Source organism: Neovison vison, chromosome 3, assembly GCF_020171115.1.
Source record: "Neovison vison isolate M4711 chromosome 3, ASM_NN_V1, whole genome shotgun sequence".
NCBI lineage: Eukaryota > Metazoa > Chordata > Mammalia > Carnivora > Mustelidae > Neogale > Neogale vison.
Genome location: NC_058093.1, coordinates 222,617,880 through 222,635,789, shown reverse-complemented (window position 1 = coordinate 222,635,789; position 17,910 = coordinate 222,617,880). Strand labels below are relative to the sequence as shown.

Sequence of the window (17,910 nt, the reverse complement as noted above, 5' to 3'; positions counted from 1 at the left end):
ACAGCCACATGTGGCTATGGAGCCCTTGACGTGGCTGGTGCCACTGAGGGACTGAATTCTTTGTATTTTTAAATTTGGGCAAATTTAAATTAAATTCAAATAGCCACATGTGGTTAGAGGCTACCGTATTAACTAGCACAGATAGAGGGACTTGGGATCTAGGGGATGGTTCAGGGAGGGCTTCCTAGAAGAAGAGCCATCAAAGTTGAACTCTGAAGGGTAGCTGAGAGGCGGCGGCTGCTCCAGCAGGTCTAGAGGTAAGAGAGTGAGTGGCCTGGGGCATAGAAGGGTGGCACAGCCAAGTGGAAGGGCCCGGACTGGGGAAGTGAGGGAGAGAGGAGTCAGGGGTGCTGCCCTTAGAAATCTCAAGTGTGGTGTTAGGCGGTGGAGGGAAAAAGCACTCATCCCTGCCTGTGCACGAATCCTAAACCTTTGCAGAAGGCTCCACAGACAGAGATGGATGGAAACCCACATGTTGCTGCTACACACCATTAATACCAACACCACCCCCACCCGCACTGCCTCCCTTGCCTCCAGACTATCCGAGGAAGGTCCGAAAGCAATTCCCCCACCCCCTGCCCTGATTCCTACCCTCAGCATTCTATGGGCCTTGCTCTTCTGATTTCCAGAGGCCCCACCTGGACCTCCCTTCCTCCAACCCTGAGCACTGAAAGATCCCCCGTCCCTGGGGGAGGGACAATGAAAATGGTTCTGATCACCAGGCTCCTGGCTCCTAAGCTGAATGGTTTCCCAAGATTATCTCCTTGAAGCCACACAACCAGCATTGCTTTTCCAAGGAGACTGAGGCTTGAATAGGTGGAGCCCCTCAGCCAGGCCACACGGGGCGGGGTGGGGGCAGTGATGGGGGGCAGAGTGGAGACAGCAAGCACTCCTCTTCCCCCTGAGCTGTGACCCAGAGCCTCCTCCTGCTGAGCTTAGCATGGGGGGAGGGGACAGATGCAAGACCCCTCCCTGCATGTGCTTCGGGCAGCCATGCCAAGCCCAAAAGGAACCCCTGGAGGCCCCAACCTCTGGCTTCTGAATCTGACCCATGCAGGGGATTCAGTTAGGGAATGCCTGATTCTGTGACATCTTTGAGAAACAGTGAGCATCTGGGAGCATGCACAGATGACCACTGCCATTCCGGGTCCCTTGGAGAATTCTTTTCGGGGTGCAGGGTGTCTGGAATGTCAGGTGGTCTTTCAAGGCAAAATCCTCCCTCGTTTCCCCAAGTGGGGACTGACTTCATCCCAAAAACGTGCATACAGCTACCCCCCCCCACCCCTGCACTGCCCATGGGCTTGGCAATTGGGCAGCCCGTCCCACGGCCGGCTCACTCATCAGGAGTCAAAGTCTTAAAAATAGGCCACCCCTTGACCCAGTGATTCTGTACTTAGGAATCTCTCTTGTGGGAATAATCACAGAGATGTGTCACCTGAACCTCAAGGACATTCGTCATGTTGTTGCTTATAACAGCAAAATACACACACACACACACACACACACACACACACCACACTAAATGCTCAGCCATGGGGGATTGGTTCCATGAACGGTGCTGAGTTCAGCCAGTGGTATCTTCTTCAGCCATTTAAAGATGAGGATTTGGATGAAGTGACCCAGTAGGAATTCTGGGCAGGACTGTGCCAGAGTCTTGTCCGTGGGTGACGGGTGTTTTTAAAGTGTTGTTCTTTGTGCACTTCTGTAATTTCTAAATGTTTCGCAACAAACGTGTATTCTTCTGGTGGCTTAGAGAAAGCATTCTGCAGGCAGGGAATGACACTGGCATTGTTCGAACGTGATCATTAGCTATCATTCACGTCCTCTAGCGCAGCCAATTATCAAAGGCTGCTGAGGGTTTTAGTCCAAATTCCTGTCCTTGCATACACCGCTCCTACAGCATCCCCTTGAGCACGATGGGGTACCCGAGTATCCCCAAACGCTTCATTCCCCTGGACCACATAGGCTTGTTCTGCCAGGGATGGTTTCGTGGAAGCTGCGTAAAAGCATGGAGTATGGGCGAAGGTGATAGAACATTCCGGCCTCAAAGCTGGCCTCCGCTAAGTTACAACCTCAGGGGTTGTGTCTGTGTCGTGACCACCCCCCAGCCCCAGTTTCCGGGTGCCTGCTGCCTAGTAGGTGCTCAGTAAATTTCTGTGGAGTAATTAACCTCTACGTCGAACTTTACCTGGTACAACAGGGAATCCAGGGTAGGCAGGGAGAGCTCAGCAGGGGGAGAGACCACTGTGGGTTGTAACAGCTTTGACCAAGAGGATAGGCAGGAAGAGGGAGGGGCACAAGCAAAAGCACAGAGGCCAGGATGTGTGAGGCTTGCGTGGGACTCAGTGAGGAGGTCAGGGAGGGTGGGAGGAAGGGTTTGTTTGGGGTGGGTGGCGGAGAGATGGCACTGGAGAGGAAATGTGGGGCTCGGTTACAAGGGCTGTTGGATTTCCTCTGGGGGACAGTAGGGAGCCATTGAAGGTTGTTGAGCAGGGAATGGGCTTTTAACTTGCCGAAGTGAACAGGGTAGGGAAGCTAGCAGTTCAGTCTTTTAATGGAGCTCCGTGGCTGCCCACCCTGTGCCAGAACTCCTTCCAGGTGCCCTGGGCAAGGGCAGAGGCAGCCACTGAGCAGGTAGATCAGTTTGCCTGGGGTGCAGCGGTGACCAGTTTGGACACAGACCCAAGCCTCCTGCCCGGGTTTGAGTTCTGCTTCGCCATACGCTGGCTCTTTGACATGGGACATGTCACTTCACTGGTCTGAGCCTCCATGTTCTCTTCTGGAAAATGGGATTGTAATCAGGATGGCCATGGAACTTCAGTTCAGTGGGGTGGTGTACAGACAGCTTGGTCGACACCGGGCATGTTAAATGCTCTGCGCATGCTGTGTTGGAAACGTGGTGGTGGTGGGAACGTGGGGGTGGGGGACAGCTGAGGGAGTGCCCTGAGGATGGGCAGCGTGCCGGGGAAGGTGATACCTTCATCCCAGCTTGCTTTTCTTTAACACCGACAGGCCTGCCTCCTATGGTGTCTTGGGCACATTGGGACAGTTGGTCCCTTGAATGCCCACCCCAGACATTTGGACCAGCCTCTGAGCACAGTAGAGAGCTGGGCAGGGTGGGCGGGGATTGAGCTGAGGGTGATGCCATGTGATCTGTGTCAGCCAGGGACTGGGTTCTGAGCATTGCCCCCTGCTGAAAATCTCTCCTCTCTGGCTTGTCTCTACAGGACCAGCTGAAGCAGTGTTTCTCCAGGCGGCCCCCCGAGGCCAAGGACACCGACACCCTTGTGCAGGAAGCTGACAGCCAGTATGGGACATGGACAGACCAGCGCCAGAGCGGGGAGAGGTAGGGCCTATGGGGCTCCCGGCTGCAGGGTAGGGTGTCTGGATGGAAGGCAGCATGGCCCCCGTGCCCTCTCATTTCTCTATTACTCGGACCTGTTCTATCTTTAAACAGCAGAGTAATCCATTCTTGTCAGAAAAAAATTTAGAAAGTACAAAACAGTTATTTTAAAAGGATACGTGAAATGTCCAGGATAGGTAAATCCATAGAGAGAGAGAGTAGATTAGCTGCCGGGGGCTGGGAGTGACTAGGTAGGGGCGACCTTGCCACCTTCCTTTTGGGAAGATGTTCCAGAATGACATTGTGTGATGGCCAACTTTGTTATGTGTATCTCACCACGATGAAAGGAGTTACAAAGAAAATGAAAACCACCTATAATCCCAGCATACAGGCCATCAATGAAGACTTTGATGCTTCTCTTTCGTTGTCTGTCTAGACTTTATTCAGTGTGTCTGTGTGTGTTTACAAATAGAGCAACATATTCCACATGTTGTTTCATAAGCTGTGTCTTGCATTTAATATTGCCCCAGCGGATGGCTCGTAGGGCCCTCGGATGTCTGCCAGGTTAGGACTATTGCAGAAGCACTATACAGCCTGGACACAGGAGGCAGGCAGCTCAGAATTCTAGCTAGCCCCATCCTAGCTGCTGATGGGACTCTGGGTAAATGAGTCTGTGCTTTGCAGAGTTGACATTCCTCCTCCATTGGAAGGGAACGACAGGGTGGACACTGCGGGTTCTCAGCTCACGTCTTCCGTAGCCCAGGGCCCCAGGATCTCGTGGTCATGTGACCGTGGTCAGGGTCGCGTGATCTTTTCAAGTGAGAGGGACCTGGGTCGACTGCAGCATGGCACCCTGCTAGGTGTGTCTCTGCGGGACTCGGTTTCCTTGCCTGTGGGTCGTATGCCCAGGGAGCGCGTGTAATCAGCCCCAGGTCCCCTGCCTGCTTCTCCTGCACTCCCTGCTGGGAGTGGTCACAGGCTGCTACTGGGTTATATCCCACAGCCGATGATGTGAGAGTCAGGAATTGAAGACAGGTATGAAGAAAGCAAAGGGAAGCAAAGGTTTATTGTAGTATCCGTGAAAGCTTTATCGCGCTGAACCCGTGACGTTAATGAGCGTACTTAAATGTCCCTAGACTTCACTTAGATTTCCTGCAAGAGGGACGCCTGGGTGGCTCAGTTGGTTAAGCAGCTGCCTTCGGCCCAGGTCATGATCCCAGCGTCCTGGAATCGAGTCCCGCATCGGGCTCCTTGCTCAGCGGGGAGCCTGCTTCTCCCTCTGCCTCTGCCTGCCTCTCTGTCTGCCTGTGCTCGCTCTCTCTCCCTCTCTCTGACAAATAAATAAAAAAAAAAAAAAAAAAAAAAAGATTTCCTGCAAGAGCCCACTGGACTCTGAGTCTGAAAGCCTGCGTCTGGGTTTTGCCCCCATCCTGGGCCTCCATTCCCCGCAGCTGGTCTCTGGGACCTGGGTTCTCTTTGGTCGGTGGGTGTCCCCTTCTCTTCCCAGGGGTACTGCAGCGCCTCCTTCCTGGCCCCCTCTAGCAGCTGCTGAGTCCCCAGTCCTGGCCAGCAGCGCCATCTGCTGCCTCCTTGGTGGTATTTCCCGCACGTCCGAGAAGTCAGGGCCTTGCTTTAGTCCCCCACCCCACACCCCCACTTCCTGCCTGTTCTGAATAATAAAATCATCCCAGAGTGGGCAGAGCATAGACGTGCTCCTGCCGTCAAGCACCAAGTTCAGGTTCTATGCAAGGGTGCTGCCTGGGCGGCGTCCAGGACAGACCCTCCTCTATTAGGGAGGTGGTGTCTGGTGCCCAGCTGCCCTTCCTCAGGGCTGGCTCTCCCGTGCTCTTGACTTTGGTGTCTTTTTAATGGGGAGCGCTTTTTAATTTGATGACTTAATTTATTTATACATATCTGTCTTACGTGGTTCTGATTATACAAGCCATACTTAAAAATATTTCCATGGGAACATTTCCATGGGCATGGATTCTGGAATGAGTTATGCCCCTGTGGGCAAAACCATGTCACACTTCTGTGCCTTGGTTTCCTCTTGAGGTTAATATTCAATTTCCTGGGGCTAATCCTACCTGATAGCATTGTGCTGGCCATAGTAGGATTATAGGGTGAGCCTCATAGGATTTGGGAGAGAATTCAGTGACTCCGGGGGTAGCAGTGCCTGGTACGTAGTAAGTGCTCAGTAAATCTCAACTGCATGCATGCATGCGTGAATGAATGGAACCACGAAGATAGATTCCCCTGCCTCCTGCTCCGCCACAAGTGACTGCTGGTGATTTTTTTTTAACTTTTTTTTTTTTTAAGATTTTTTTTATTTGGCAGAGAGAGAGAGTGCACACAAGCAGGGGAAGTGCCAGGCAGAGGGAGAGGGAGAAGCAGGCTCCCTTGCAGAGCAGGAAGCCCGAGGTGGGGCTCGATCCCAGGATCCTGAGATTATGACCTGAGCCGAAGGCAGATGCTTAACCAATTGAGCCACCCAGGCACCCCTGCTGGTGATTTTTTGAGGACATCAGTGTAGTCCAACAGAAATACAAGTCAAGCTGCAAATGGGAGGCATCTGTCATTTAAGATGTCCTAGTAGGCACCTCAAAAGAGTAAAAAAGAAACAGAATTCATCTTAACAATTTAATTTAAATAACAATATTTTAGGGGCTCCAGATCTGAACTATTATCATTTTAGCATGCATCAGTATTTTATACTCTCTCTCTCTCTCTTTTTCCCCCAAAGTTTTGGGAATCCAATGTGAGCTTTATACTCTGGCTTGCACTTGCCACATGGTGAGGGCCCAGTCACCATGAGTGACCTGCCATCCTGCCCAGGGCAGGGTTGGAGGGTCTGGAATGGGGCCTGACCGATCCCTCCCATTCCATGCCTGTCCAGGTGTTCTGGAGACATAATGAACAGCTCAGGCTGTGCCCAGAAAGGTTATCCCACGGGGCTGTCCTGTGTCTAAGAAAGCAGAGCCTGAATATGCTTTCTGCCACCTCCTCTCCTTGAAATTCAGTTCTGTGTCACCACCTGCACAAAGGATGTCTCCCCTCCTTCCTTTCTTGTAGTCTGGCCCCCGAGTCCCCGTCCCCGGACAGCAGTGCCCTGTCGGCCCGGAGGCAGCTCCCCAGCAGCCGCTTGTCCTCACTGTCCTCCCAAACGGAGGCCACCTCAGCTGGGGACCCGCACAGCTACTCCAGGGACCAGCGGAGCACCAGTGTGGACCAATCCAGCACCGATTTGGAATCCACCGATGGGATGGAGGGGCTGCCCCCGCTGGACCCCTGCCCTGCGAAGAGGGTGGACGACTTCTCCTTCATTGATGTAAGTTGGTAGCTGGGAGTGTGAGTCAGAAAGATTCCTTTCTTCTTAAAGGGATGCTCTGACGTCTCCCAGTGAGTGGCCCCTCTCAGGGGTAGAATCTGTGTGCCAGGAGCCCCTGTGGTGGGTGCAGAGGGAACAGTCTTTGAGATGGGACTGATGTCTGCATGTCACTTGCACCTGCCACACACCAGCTGTGTGTCTGGGGGCACATATCTTCACCTCTCTGAGCCTTGGCTTCCTCATCCACCAATTGCTAGCGCAGTGGGCTCCACGACCTCAAACATAATCGCATGTGTTCAAATTAAAACTGTTCCTAGCCCCCACCTATTAGGTAAGCAGGGAGTCTGGCCTCTCATCCCAGGGGTGGGGGTGGGGTGGGGTTGGGAGACAGTGGGGAGCAGGAGGCTGCCTGAGGTTTGCAGTTCCAGGCATGCAGAGTCTGGAGTTTGGCACCCACCAAATCTGCGGGGTGTTCTCACCAAGGTGTTGCTTGGATAATGTGTCTCTGATGGCCAGGGATCCAAGTATCTCTGTAAATGGGTAGTGACTGCTCCGGGGAAGGGAGCCTTCAGGCACAGATAGTCCTCATGCCCCAGGATCCCCCAGGGCAGGCCCTAGAACTCAGCTCTTCTAGGTCCCAAGCAGAGCCAGCCTCCAGGATGCTGCCACCCAGGCCCAATGTCATCCTGCTCTAGACCCTTCGGGACCAGTATGGGTCCCCTTTCCTCCCACAAGAGCGCCACCTGCCGGCATTTTCCTTTTCAGTCCTTGAAGTCCCATTATTCTCCTTCCCTGACAGTAAGGCTACACTCCCCGTCCCCCCCTCCGCCCCCAACCCCCTATCATCTAAATGTGCAAAATCTAAAAGAAGTCCGATCTCCTGGTAATAAAGTCTCAGGCCCACACTCTTAGGAATGGCTACCCAGATTCCTCCCAGAGAAGGAACACCACCGCTTGGGGAGAAGGGGGCTTCCTCTGAATCCTCAAAGAGGGTTCCCCCTTCTAAGTATGGTCAGGGTCTCCTGCTGGCCCCTCTGAAGAAGGGCAGAGATGAAGAAAGACACAAGTTCGGTCTCCCCTGGACCACCCACTACACACACATGGACATGGTGTGGGTTGTAAGGATTCAGTCAGATGATGTGTTCAGGTATTCATTCAACAAACATGTACCGAGCTCAAGCTGTGTGCCAAGCTTACATGCTTGTTTGATGTCACCAGGGCCATGGCACAATCCGCGGGACTTACCTTCTAGAACACTAGGCTGTTCTTTCTCAGTGTCTGTTATAAATCCCAGCCACCAGTCCTTAAGTGTCGGCCCCTGGACTGCTCACAGGCCAGGAACCCCAGGAGGCAAAGATGCCTGCCCCCTTCTGCAGATGAGAGAAGCAAGGTGGCCATTGGGTGACTGATGCAAGTGTCCCCCAGCACAGGTTGGGATGCTTATTTATCACGTACTGAGGTCTATGGGCACTGCCCACTATGATTTGGGGCTCCTGTGGGGCCTTCTGGAGGCTGAGAGGGAAGGTGAGTGACCAAGGCCTCCAAGCCCTGCCCCAGCCTGCAGTCACAGGGATAGCCCTGGGGAAACAGACCCAGCAGCCCCCCAAGCCAGCTCCTCCCTGGGGCAATTCCCTCTTCCTTTCTCTGAGTCTGAAAACCTGGATCCGTGAAGCAGTCCCCAGTTTGGGACTTCCATCTCTCCCCCCATCCCTGCACCCCCAGCCCCATCAGCTGCCCCCACTGGCCACCATTACGACCACTTTGAGAAGCAGCTACACAAACATCAGCTCCCTCCTCCCGCCCCCAGCGTGGCCTCTGCCGCTTACCAGCCCTGGGAAATGATTCCCCGAGATTAGCCCATCCTCACTCCTGGAAAAGGCCTTGGCTGATGGGACTTCTCCAAAGTAAACCCAAGAGAGAGAACCCCACATTTTAGGCAAGCACGGGAGCTGGCCTGTAATAGTTCCTGCCTGTGTCAGCCTTGGCCAGACGCTGTCTCCAACCAGGACTAGCCCCACCCAGGCTCACTGACTTCTCCCCACCACTGTGGGCAGCCAATATTCCTGTGATCCCCTTTTCCACAAAGAGGGGCACCTTGCGGAGGTGAAGACCATGGCTTGAGCTCACACAGCTAGGATTTGAACCACGTGGGATCGAACACAGAGCTCTGAGTTCTTTGCTGCCATCCCCCGGGGGTGATCACTGGGCTAGGGGCCACCCCATCTCCTTGCTGCACCCTCCTGGCTCGTCTGCATTCCTCACACATTTTGTTCTGGAAGGTGATCCTCTTAGAAAGCGTCACGGACCATCCACCTGACTCTGCTCAGAGTGTGATGCTTGTAGACAAAGGCTTGGCACAAATGCATTGTTCTGCACCGTCCACCTGCCCCCCAAATTATTGTGGGTGGATGGGGGCTGCACTGAGAATGCCTCGGCTCCTGGGTCCTGTGTAAGGTTCCTGCAAAGATTTAGTCAGATGATTTATTCAGTTATTCATTCAGCAAGCAAGCAAACATTGATTGGGCTCCTGCTGTATACTGAGCTGGCGCCCATGCTCCTGTGAAGTCACCAGGAGGGGAAAGGCATTGTCATTTATGTCCATTTTGTAGCTGGCCTTGTGCCAGCACCATCAAGGCTCACGTGATTAGCATCACCAGCCTCTGTGGTGTGTTTCGTGGAGAAATCGAGGCTTACAGTGTTGAGGTGACTATAAAAACGTGAGCAGGTTGGCCCACATACCCCCCAGATAGCATCTTGTGTTCCAGGGAAGCAACACACACCTCCCGTGGGTGGTGCCCTCAGTTAATGGTTCCCATGCTTTTCTCCCTCTTCCTGCCTGCTGCTCCCGAAGCAAACCTCAGTCCTCGACTCAAGTGCCCTCAAGACCCGGGTGCAACTCAGCAAGAGAAGCCGCCGCCGGGCTCCCATCTCCCACTCCCTCCGGCGCAGCCGAGTTAGTGAGTCGGAAAGCAAGTCTCCTTTGGAGGAGGAGGCCGACAGTGCGTGGATGTTCAAGGACTCGACAGGTATGCGCGCCACGCTGTCCTTTCTCCATAGACGCCACCCTGAACAGCAGGACGGCGCAAGGACTGCATGAGGGTCAGGCGGCTGCCAGTGACCTCGGTGCTCTTTTCTTTGGGACAGAAGAGAAATCTCCCAAGAGGGAAGAGTCAGATGAGGAGGAGGAGAAGCCTTCCAGGGCTGAGAGGACCCCCACCAGCCACCCGCAGAGGATGCCTGTGTTTCCGGGCATGGACCCCGCAGTGCTAAAGGTACCGAGCATCACACCTAGAACAGGCCCAGGTGTCTTTCATCCCCTCCCTCCCTTCCTTTCTCCTTCCCTCCCTCTTCCCCCCTCCCTCCCTGCCTTCCCTCCTCTCTTCTCCCCTCCCTCCCTGCCTTCCTTCCTTCCTCCCTCCCTTCCCCTCCTTCCCTCCCATCCCTCCTCTCTTCCCTGCTCTGTCACTCCCTCCCTCCCTTTTTTCCTCCCTCCCTTCCCTTCTCCCTTTCCTCCTCCCTCTCTCCCTTCCTTCCCTCCTCCCTCTCTCCTTTCCTTCCTTCTTTCCCTCTTCCCCGCCTCCCTCTCCATTTCTGAAACAGTTCCACTCACAAGAAGTTGCAGAAATAGTTCAGGGGGTCCGCACACACCCCTCACACAGCTTTCCCCAGTGACAACCCACACTGCCACAACGCCTGTCATTTTTGCAGGAGTAGAAAGTCAGTAAACAGCAGCTGCACACTTGTCCCTGTGGTTGGTTTTACAGGCCTCCAAAATGGGAACGACTGGCCGCCGCTGTTCTAGGCCAGCGGTTTCTCGCCTCTCCTCTCCATCGTCGGAACAAAGGATGTGTCACAGGCAGCCTAACACAGCAGGCAGCAAAGGCGCTGGGCTCCCCGCAGACACTCCACATAGCTCCCGAGGCCCGGCCTTGGGTCCCAGGACAAGGCTCAGCAACCCCCCTGCTGTCCAGACAAGGCTCTTGAGATTCGTGCTGTCCTTAGCATGAGCTCCTTGAACCTGGGGCAGCCACACCTGCTCCAGGCACACCCAGCTATGGGCAACACTCAGCTGTCCTAACCATCACCGGAGGCTACTGGGCTCATTCGGGAAGGAGCCGCGGGTTTGGGGTTGAGGTTGGGCAGACCTGTGAATCCCAGGTCTTGGAAACTGTGTGATTTGGGCCCACTGCTTGACCTTTGACCTTCAGGCTACTCTTCTGTAAAACAGAGAGCCAGCCTCTGCTTCGGGCTAATGTGTGTCATATACGTTAGGCCTGGTTAGAGTCCGGATGGTGGACGCTCAGCACACCGAGGGGTCAGGTGGATGATGGTGATGGGGGCCGTCCAGTGTTATGTGGGGGACAGTGGCCACCTGCCACCACCACACCCCGGGCCCCTGGGGGAACTCTGTACACACCATACTGCCATCCCATCCCCAACCATGCCTTTCAGAAAAGGGGGGGAATCCACCCTGCCTTTTTCCTGTGGGAATGTGATAGTTAAAACTCATTTTAGGGGGCACTTGGGTGGCTCAGTTGTTAAGCATCTGCCTTCGGCTCAGGTCCTGATCCTGGGGTCCTGGGATCGAGCCCCATGTCGGCTTCCTGCTCTATGGGAAGTCTGCTTCTCCCTGTCCCACTCCTCCTGCTTGGGTTCCCTCTCTCGCTGTGTCTCTCTCTATGTCACATAGATAAATAAAATCTTTTTCTTTTAAGATTTTATTTATTTATGTGGCACAGAGAGGGAGAGAGGTAAGCAGAAAGAGAGCGCCATTAGGGGCTTGATCCTGGGACTCTGAGATCATGACCTGAGCTGAGGGCAGAGGCCCAACCCACTGAGCCACCCAGGCGCCCCTAAATAAAATCTTTAAAAACAAACAAACAAACAAAAACCTCATTTATCCATGTGGGCACAGGACCAAGAAGCTTAGCACAGCTGAATGTCAAATGGAATATGCGGCCATTACCTCCATGGTGTTCATGGGCAGCTAAAGGAGACAGAACATCCCAACCCGAGAGCATATAAATGGTGGCTTTTCCATCAAAAAGGAGAGGACATGATTGTGCGGGGTTATAGTGGTGGTTCTTTGATTATAGTGGCCAAGGGTGGCTGGGTAGACTACTTGCCTGGTGTCTGATTTCTCTCAGCCTCCAAGATCAGGTGGCATCTCCCCCACCCCTGTGTTGCCTGCCTGGGTCCGTTCAGCTGCTGGGGGGCCCTGTTGTTGCCCTACAGCGACGGTGCCTTCAGATGGGAGCCTTCCACAGACCAGAGGCGGTTACAGACGCGGCTCTTTTCTCTCCCCAGGCTCAGTTGCACAAGAGGCCCGAGGCCGACAGCCCCAGCGAGGCCCCAGGCTGGGCCCCCCAGCCCAAGACACCCAAGGCTCCCTTCACTCTGGGCAGTCGTGTGCTGCCCTCCAGCGTGGAGAAGGACGACAGGTGAGGGGACTTGAGGAGGAGGCTTCCACCCTAGACCCAGGGTGGGGGCTTGTCGGGTCCTAGAGCTGCATTCAAAGGGAGTTGCAGCTGTGTCTTTCCCTCTAGCTTTGCTCACACAAACTCCCAGGCAGCCTGAGAGCTAAACACACACTCGCAGAGATGGGGAAAGAAGACCAGGAATGAGGCTGGCTGGCCTCGCTCTCCCCGCTCCCTCCACATCCCACCTGGAGATCCAGGGCTATGTTGTGGGAAGACTACCTACCTAGCCCAGCCCTCTCCAGACTGGTGGGGAAACTGAGGAATCCTCCCTCCTCTAACCCCCCAGGGAAAGGCCTTTGTCTCAGGAGAATCGGGGAGACCTGGGAAGACGGATAGAAGGGCACGGCCAGGCTGAATGACATCCACTGAATTCAGCCGCCTTGCATGGAGCCACTGCTCCCATCCCAGACTGGGCCAACACGCCACAGAGATGAGCCCAGCACAGCACCTGTCCCCTCCCCACCAGGGGGCTCCCAGACCAGGCACTCTGGCAACCAGGGTTGGACTTTACAGAGCATAGCTCTGAAAAAAAAAACACACACATCACACAACCAACTTCATCCCAGTGGTGCAACTGACAAGCTGCTTGGCCTGGGAGAGTCACTCTACCTCTCTGAGCCTCAGCCTCTTTATCTGCAAAATGGGTTTACTCCTCATTCTGACTTTCCAGGGCAGTCATGAGGACGAAAAGAAGAAGGGCATGCAGAGCCCTTTGCATTGGCGCTGGCTTGCAGACGTGCTCAATAAAGGAGCGTGGGATTCTGGGGTGCCTGGGGCGCTCAGTCAGCTGAGCGTTTGAATCTTGTTTTCGGCTCAGGTCATGATCTTGGGGTCCTGAGATCGAGTTCCGGGTCGGGCTCCTCACTGGGCATGGACCCTGCTTAAAACTCTCTCTCTCTCCACTCCCCACCTCTCCCTGGTCCTAAGAAAAAGAAGAGAGAGAGAGTGGGATTCTTTTTACAAGTTAAGACATAAAAGTTAAGAATTATTCAGACTAATGTTGTAATGGTTTTTTTTAAAGATTTTATTTATTTATTTGACAGACAGAGATCACAAGTAGGCAGAGAGGCAGGCAGAGAGAGAGGAGGAAGCAGACTCCCTGCTGAGCAGAGAGCCCGACATGGGGCTCAATCCCAGAACCCTGAGATCATGACCTGAGCTGAAGGCAGAGGCTTAACCCACTGAGCCCCCCAGGCACCCCTACTGTTGTAATGTTTTAAGTGCTGTGATAGAGCAGTGAGTTGGGAAGCTACAGCCCACAGGCCAGATTTCAGCCCACTGTCTGTTTTTGTAAATAAAGCTTTATTGGCACACAGCCACACCCATTCCTCTCCGTATAGTGTCCTACTGCTCTCCTATTTGGGCTGCAGAATTGACTAGTTGTAGCACACACCCCATGACCCACAAAGTCAAAACTACTTCCCATCTGGCTCTTTATCTGACCCCCATGATAGAGGAAGGACTCGAAACCTGGACCTGAGGAAGAAAAGTGCAGAAAAAGGTTTCCAGGAGAAGGAGTTGCCTGGGCTGAGTCATGATAGACAAAAATAGGGCAGTATGAGGGGGTCGCAGGCTGAAGTCACAGCACATGCAAAGGCCTGGAGGCCTGACATTACAGGGGAGCTATAGGCAGGGCCTATTACCAGAGCATAGAGTGGGCTGTGGGAAGCAAAAGGACAAGAGGTGAAGAGAAGCAAGGCCATAGTTGAGAGAGATTGAGATTGCTATTGATTTTAAGGAACTGGCTTCCCTAATCATGGGTACCAGCAAGTTCAAAATCTGTAAGGCACACAGATAAACCAAAGACTCAGGGAAGAACCAGTATTGTAGTTTGAGTACCCAAAGCGGTCTGTGATCAGAATTCCCTCTTCTTCTGGAGAGGTCAGTCTTTTTCTAGCAAGATCTTCAACTGATTGGGTGAGGCTCACCCATAATAGGGAGAGTAATCTGCTTTATTCAAAGCCTACTGACTTAAATATTAATTTCATCTTAAAAAATGCCTTCACACACAAAAAAAGCCTTCACAGAACCATCTAGAACAATGTTCATCCAAATACCTAGGTACAGTGGCCTAGCCAAGTTGACAAATGCAATTAACCATCATAGGCATTTATGTGGGTGGAGACCTAGAAGAATGGAGGCGTGCTTGGGGTGACAAATGGGTGGATGGAGATAATTCATGTGTCAACGCAACTTCACAGCTGCAGATTTTTTCATAGAATGGGCATACCGTGATTTATTTACCATTCCTTTTTACTAGGGACTTTGTTTAATTCCTGTTTCTTGCTCCTCAGTTGTGTTAACAGAGGCATCTTTACCACCTGCAAGTACCTGGCTCAGCATCGCCTGGGCACTGAGGATGCGGGGTCAGGTGCCTCACAGCCCCGCCTGCAAGGAGCCCTCAGTCTGGCTTGCACTTGACTCTTACTGGCTTTGTGGTTTCAGGTCGGAAGAGCCCTCTCCCCAGTGGTTAAAGGAGCTAAAATCCAAGAAGAGGCAAAGCCTGTATGAGAACCAAGCTTGAGCAGGTATGAAGTGGGAGGCACAGTGGGGAGCCTGGACCCGGAAGCCAAGGGCCAGAGACTTGAGGAGAGAGAAGGGAAAATGGGTGCGGGTATTCTGGGGTCCAGTGAAGACGGTAGTGCTGATCTGTTTCCTCTTAAGGGAAAAAACCCAGGTGGACAGCCTGGTCGAGGAACCTAGGATAACCTAGGCTCTGGGCTCATGCACTTCTCACTGCATCTCAAAACCCTTTTGTAAAGTGGAAAGGGGGACATCAGCAATTAGCTTAATCCAAAATGCCTCCCCAATTTTTACATGCATATGCAACCTGTATGATTAAAATTTAACTTGGAAAAAGAAAGAGGACTAAGAAGGTCAAATGATTAGCTGTGCCCTGGTGTGGGTCCCAAGTGACTTCATATCTTAGAGGAACATTAGGTTCCCCATCTGTGAAATGGGGTCTCAGCCCCTATGTCCTCGAGGGGTCCCTGGGGCTCACTAAAAAGGCGCTGACGTGCTGGTGGTCAGTCCTAGGTGTGGGAACTATGGCTCATAATTCCTAGAAGCTGGCTCTGATGTGAGTAGCCCAGGAGACCCTCCATCCCCTTACCTGTAAATCTCAGATCCAGAAAACACTGACAATGAAGCATTTTCATGACTTACTACTTGTAGCAAAGCCTGACCTACGTGGTTGTCTGTGTTTTACGCTATGGGTATAATCCAGGGGCATTTCATAATATATATGTATGCCTATGTGCATGTGTATATGTGTCTACAATAAACCCTACCCCACCAAATTCTAAATTCCCAGGTAATCTGTGCTCAAGGGTTTTTGGATAAGGAATGGGATCCTGTGTTGGTTTTTGTGTTTAGTGCTATATATGTCATATCTCTGTGAACCTTCCAGCCATCCATTTGAGGAAACAGGCTGGAACCCTAACCTGACCTTACACTTCCTGTGGGTTCTACTGCATTTGGCCACCTGTCCCCTTCCTCGCCCCACTCCAAAAAAAAAAAAAAAGGGTCATCTTTTCTAGCCTGTGACCTCTGGGGCTGGGGGCTGGCCATCTTGGAGAATACCAGACAAGGTTTAAAGGCTTGATGGCAGAGACACCGAGGGTCCCATGTTCCCCTTGCTGACACCAGGACTGTCCCCTCCTCTCCAGACAGGGGACACTGCCACGTCTAATGAACAGAAGCCTTAACTGTCAGAACCCGAAGATGAGGCCATGCTGATGCTGTTCCTGCCTAGACCCTTCCAGCCGGGTGGAGAACACGGCCCGGTGACTCCCGCCCCTTGCAGAGGCTCTCCCCAGATTGGGATGCGAAGACCCACCCTCCTCCAGCACCTGCACGTCTCCCCAGACAGCACTTGAGGCTGAGAACAAAGCCAGGCTGCCCAGAATTGTCCATGCTGGTGGTTTTGTGTTTTACGTGAACAATGTCCATTTCCACTGTCTCCACCCGGAGACATCACTCCGGGAAGATCAATCGGAGTTGAACCATCTCCCCGGGCTCCGGAAAACACCTGTATTGTGAAAGTATTCCTTGCCCCGACACCAGGGGAGGTCCCTTTCAAAAGCCTATTTCCAAGGAAGAAGAAACTCAAGTTTCCTGCTGTAATTGTGGCCCAAGGCAGCGTCACTGGGTTGGGCTGTGTTGGGTTTTTTGGTGAGTTTCATCTCCCTCCCTCTCCAAGAATCAGCAGCTCTAGTGTTTTAGACATACCCATCCTCATTTCAGGGTTGTTTATCCTTACAATGGGGCTGTGTGCAGAGATGATTTGTTCATTATACATCACTTTGGTTTGCTTTAGAAGGCGTTAAAGCAATAATTCAGCCAATTGTCTTTGAAATTTGATATGTGTATATGTTTTTTACGTTCAAGAGCAGAAGGAAAGGTGTATGAATAATTTGCTTGAAGTATCCGATCAGATCATCTCAGGTTATCTTACCCCTATCCATGCTTTAAAAAAAAAAAAAATTCCAGCTGTCACCTCTGTGTATATATTTTCCTGGTTTCTTTGCATTTGAGCTCTGGTTTCTGTGGAGTGACCTTTGTCCCTTGGCCTCAAGGGTTCATCGGGGTGGCAGCCTGGATGGCAGTGCCTTTCCCTCTCAAACAGCAGACCTGCCCTGAGAATCTTCTTCTCCAGTCTTTTTTGAACAGCACCCAAGATACTGGTGTAGAAGATTCATTCCAAATTGGAACAAATGCATGAATGGGGGGAGATTTTCTTCTGTTTCTTCTCACCTCTTCCTTCTACCACTCCCCTGCCCCACCCCTTGCAAACCACCTGACAGAGTGCTTCCTTTAGGTCTAAATGTAGGAAGCGAGGGTCTTGCTGAAATCTTCTCTGGACAGAAGTGCTGGATGCTAGGTGACAAAGTATAGGGTTTGCCTTGCCTCTTTTTTTTTTTTTCTTCCTTGCTCTAAGCTCATTCCCAGGAATCTCTAAGACCTCTGGGGGTTGTAGGCACTCTCTACATGGTCTTTCTTTTTGGAAATCCTCAACACCAGCCTCCTCCAACCTCTGAAACCCAAGGCTCCAGCAAACATACCAGATAGGCTTGACTGGCCACCTGCCATCCCTGGAGTTGCCATAAACCGTGTGCCAATCCTGCTGGGGAGAAGCCCATTGGTGAGAAAGACACCTGGGACAGTTCACAGGGCCCCCTGGTACTGCTGAGGGGCCCCAGAACTGAGTTTCCTAAGGCTAGATGTGGAATGGATGGGCCTTACCTACTGATTTCCCCAGACATGCAAGTCTTTCTTGAAAATCCATTATTTGCAAATGGTGTCAAAACATACTTTCCTTCTCCCTGGCCATGTCTCCAGGAGTCTCCATTTGTCTCCCCATCTCTTCTTTCTCATCATCCTTTACCATCTCTTCCTTCACTTGGGGTGAAGGATGGAGAGCAAACTGTTTCTCCAGGTTCAGCACCACGGACAGGGACTGAAGCTCCTCCCCAGCCCCAGGTCCTGTTGGGTGACCTTGGGCTACCAATGGGCAATTGTTGGACTGTCACCCACCAAGGCTTTTGCATCTGGAGCCTCATGTCTAGAGATTTGGCCCTGCTTGATAATAGTTCGTGTTCTTTTCATTCCCTGAGTTAGTGGTCAGTCAGTTTTCTGTGGCCATTAGGTGGAGATTTGATTCCTCCAGGAACTGCTGCTTTGGGTGAATTTTCTTTTCTTTCTTTCTTTCTTTCTTTTTTTCTTTTCTTTCTTTCTTTCTTTCTTTCTTCCTTCCTTCC

The 17,910-nt window shown here is 52.5% G+C and overlaps 1 protein-coding gene across 7 annotated transcripts in view; it reads left to right on the top strand.

Annotated features, from left to right (window-relative positions):
- KIAA1671 (KIAA1671 ortholog) overlaps positions 1–17,910 on the top strand; it is a 183,774-nt gene extending 165,864 nt beyond the window's left edge. For all 7 annotated transcript variants that reach the window (XM_044244043.1, XM_044244042.1, XM_044244044.1 and 4 more), the window contains 7 exons: positions 3,228–3,346; positions 6,416–6,671; positions 9,523–9,697; positions 9,816–9,943; positions 11,979–12,112; positions 14,597–14,679; positions 15,820–17,910. In XM_044244043.1, coding sequence (XP_044099978.1) covers positions 3,228–3,346; positions 6,416–6,671; positions 9,523–9,697; positions 9,816–9,943; positions 11,979–12,112; positions 14,597–14,675 — 891 coding nt within the window. In that variant the 3' untranslated portion in view covers positions 14,676–14,679; positions 15,820–17,910. The remainder of the gene's footprint in view (positions 1–3,227; positions 3,347–6,415; positions 6,672–9,522; positions 9,698–9,815; positions 9,944–11,978; positions 12,113–14,596; positions 14,680–15,819) is intronic.